This window comes from Papaver somniferum, chromosome 8 (assembly GCF_003573695.1).
Source record: "Papaver somniferum cultivar HN1 chromosome 8, ASM357369v1, whole genome shotgun sequence".
Lineage (NCBI taxonomy): Eukaryota > Viridiplantae > Streptophyta > Magnoliopsida > Ranunculales > Papaveraceae > Papaver > Papaver somniferum.
Genome location: NC_039365.1, coordinates 161,541,842 through 161,545,033, shown reverse-complemented (window position 1 = coordinate 161,545,033; position 3,192 = coordinate 161,541,842). Strand labels below are relative to the sequence as shown.

Genomic DNA, 3,192 nt, shown 5'->3' with positions numbered 1-3,192 from the left:
TCATTTAGTGGCAGCAGGATCAGATCATTGCCCAATAGCTTTAAGTTTAGATACAAAATTTTCTAAGGTTGAATATAACTTTAAGTTTTATGACACTTGGCAAAAGAAACCATCTTGTGTGCAGGCAATAAAAGAAACCTGGAACCATTCTATCAGGGACTCTCCTTCTGAATCCTTGATTCAGAATCTTAAATCTCTCCAATCTAGCCTAGACTTTTGGAAGAAGAATATTTTCGGGTTACCATCCAAACAGATTAAGAAGAATGTATCTCAAATTGACAGTTCGAATTCCTCATCTCATTTATATAAAAAAGAAGATAAGATTAAAGAAAAATTGTGTCAGCTAGAACAGTTGTACGCTACCCAAGAAGCCATAGCTAAACAACAATCTAGAGATAACATGGTCCAATTAGGAGAGAAAAATACTAAATTCTTTCATACTAAAATTATAAAAAGAAGAAAGTGGAATGTTATAGAATGCATTAGAAAAAGTACCGATGAAATTACTTTCAATAAACTTGAAATCCAAGACACCTTATTAGAATACTTCTCTAAGCTTTTTACAGCCCCAGATCCCCTTTCTCATCCTAATTCTGCTATTTTTTCTACTATTTCCCCTTGTATCTCTTCTAGTGACAATGATCTCCTTAACTCTATTCCCCCAGGTGATGAGATATGGTCAGTTATTAAAAAACTTAAACCAAATAAATCACCAGGACCAAATGGTTTCCCTGCAAGCTTCTTCAAGCTTAATTGGGAAATTATAGGGGACAAGTCATATCTTCAGTCCAGCAATTCTTCTCCACTGGATGTATGCACCCAGAGTTCAATAAAACTTTCCTCTTTCTTATCCCTAAGAGTAGACACCCTAAAGATCCTAGTGGATTCAGGCCTATAGGACTTTGCAATACCATATATAAAATCATAACAATTTTTTTTTGGCTAATAGAATAAAACATCTTCTTAATTCCTTTATTTCCCCTTTTCAAGCTGCTTTCCTCTCTAAAAGGCAAATTTCTGATAATATTATCATTGCTCAAGAGATCATCCACTCCTTCAAAAAGAAGAAAGTGAAGCATGCAGGAATGGGAATTAATATTGATATGTCCATGGCTTTTGATAGAGTTGATTGGTATTTTCTCATCAAAGCTATGAAAGCCTTTGGTTTTGATTTTAATTTTTGTAACTTATCAGTGCATATCTACCTCATCCATAGATGTTTTGTTGAATGGTTGTCCTGGTAACTTTTTCCAACCTACTAGAGGTCTTAGACAAGGAGACCTTCTCTCTCCCCATCTTTTTATTATTTGTATGAAAATATTTTCTAGACTTCTTCTCAATGTGGAAGATGAGAAAATAATTCATGGAGTGAAAATCACTCCAAAAATAGCCATATTTCTCATCTATTTTTTGCAGATGACTGTCTTCTCTTCATCAGAGCTGATCTGAAAGAGTGTCATAATACCTTTACTATAATAGAATCCTTTAGGTGATCCTCTGGGCAACTGATCAACTTTGAAAAATTTGGAGTTTTTTTTTAGTAAGAAAGTTCAACCTAAACATCAAAGAATGATCTGCAAATTACTCAAGATAAAGAAAATAGATCCTAAAGATACTTATTTAGGTACGCCTCTATTCAATAGTGGAGAAGATGGAGCAAATAATTCGAAGATGGATTGGAAAAACTTTGTCACAAGCAAGTAAAATGGTTCTGAATAAAGCTACTCTAGCCAGTATGGCTAGCTATCAAATGAGTTGTTTCATCCTTCCTAAGGAAACTACTAAAAAGATTGATGCTCTCCAAAAAGACTTCTGGTGGGGTAAAGAAACTAATTATAAAGGATATTATCCAGTATCCTACTCTTGCCTCTGTAAACCTAAAATCAAAGGAGGATTAGGATTTAGAAATGCACAAAGATACAACCTAGCCATTATAGCTAAGCTTGCATGGAGACTATTAACTGAGCCTACTGCACTTTGGGTGTCACAATTGAAACCTAGATATTTTAGAAAGTCTTCTGTTTTTAAAGATAAAATACCAACAACCAGTTCTTGGATTTGGAAATGCATTAGCAAAGGTATTATCTTAGTAGAACAAAATAATATTTGGGAAACAGGAGATGGTAGCAGTACTAATATTTGGGATGATAACTGGATCCCAAATCTAGAAAACAACCTTAGTAGCTATAAAACAGCTAGTAACTCTCATTTAACACTTGTGAAGGATATGTTTGAACCTATCACTATGAAGTGGAATTATACTTTGTTGATTGAAATGTTTCCTGTGGCTATTGCTAACAAAATCAACAATGTCAGAATAGCTAAAGGTAAATCTGATACACTTAGATGGTTACTCACAAAATCAGGGAGATTTACAGTTAAATCTATGTATAATAAGCTCACTGAAAAAACTAGAAACCATTACAATCTAGGCCAACCTGATTCTTTTTGGAACTCTCTATGGAAATTAAATGTATCTTAGAGGATTAAAATTTTCGCTTGGAAATGCTTACAAAATGCTTTGTCAACAAACCTTAAATTAGCAAAATTCATGGAAGATGTACACCCAAATTATCCTCTAAACTGTAATGTTGTAGAATCTATAAAACATACATTATTATTCTGTCCCTATGCCAAAGAGGTCTGAGCAACTGACCCCTACCCTGTTAAACTTCAACTTCATAGTTCTACAACTTTCTTAGACATCTGTAAGGATTGGATAAATAAAAAGAGCATCATTATACCTGTAGAAATTGCACTGACAAAAGTATGGTTCATATGGAAGGAGAGATACAATCTAGTTTTTGAAAAAAAAACAGCAGACAAGTGCACAATTAGGTACTGAAATCCATGGATACTTAGAATTCTGGTACAAGGATCACCCGTTACTAAATCAAGTTAAAATAAGAAAATTTTTAACCCCTAAGTGGACTCCTCCTCAGAGATCTCAGCTGAAATTAAATATTGATGCAGCTTGCATTTCAGCTAATTTTCCAGCAGGTTTCTCTTTAATGCTTAGAAATGATGCTGGAATTCTTGAACAAGGAAGAGCAGGAGCTTTCACAGCCTCTACCCCTGAAGAAGGGAAGCCCTAGGACTGTTGCAGGGAGCTAAATGGGTGGCAGAAATTGGCTTGTCAAATTTCTCAATAGAGGGTGACTGCAAAAATCTTTTTGATTACCTTAATGGGAT

At 34.4% G+C, this 3,192-nt stretch overlaps 1 protein-coding gene across 1 annotated transcript; it reads left to right on the top strand.

The window, feature by feature from the left end:
- The first annotated feature begins 1,705 nt into the window (after positions 1 to 1,705).
- On the top strand, positions 1,706 to 2,482 carry LOC113306330 (uncharacterized mitochondrial protein AtMg00310-like). The gene has a single exon (XM_026555278.1). The coding sequence runs from the start codon at positions 1,706 to 1,708 to the stop codon at positions 2,480 to 2,482; it is 777 nt and encodes a 258-aa protein (XP_026411063.1).
- Positions 2,483 to 3,192: the final 710 nt, after the last annotated feature.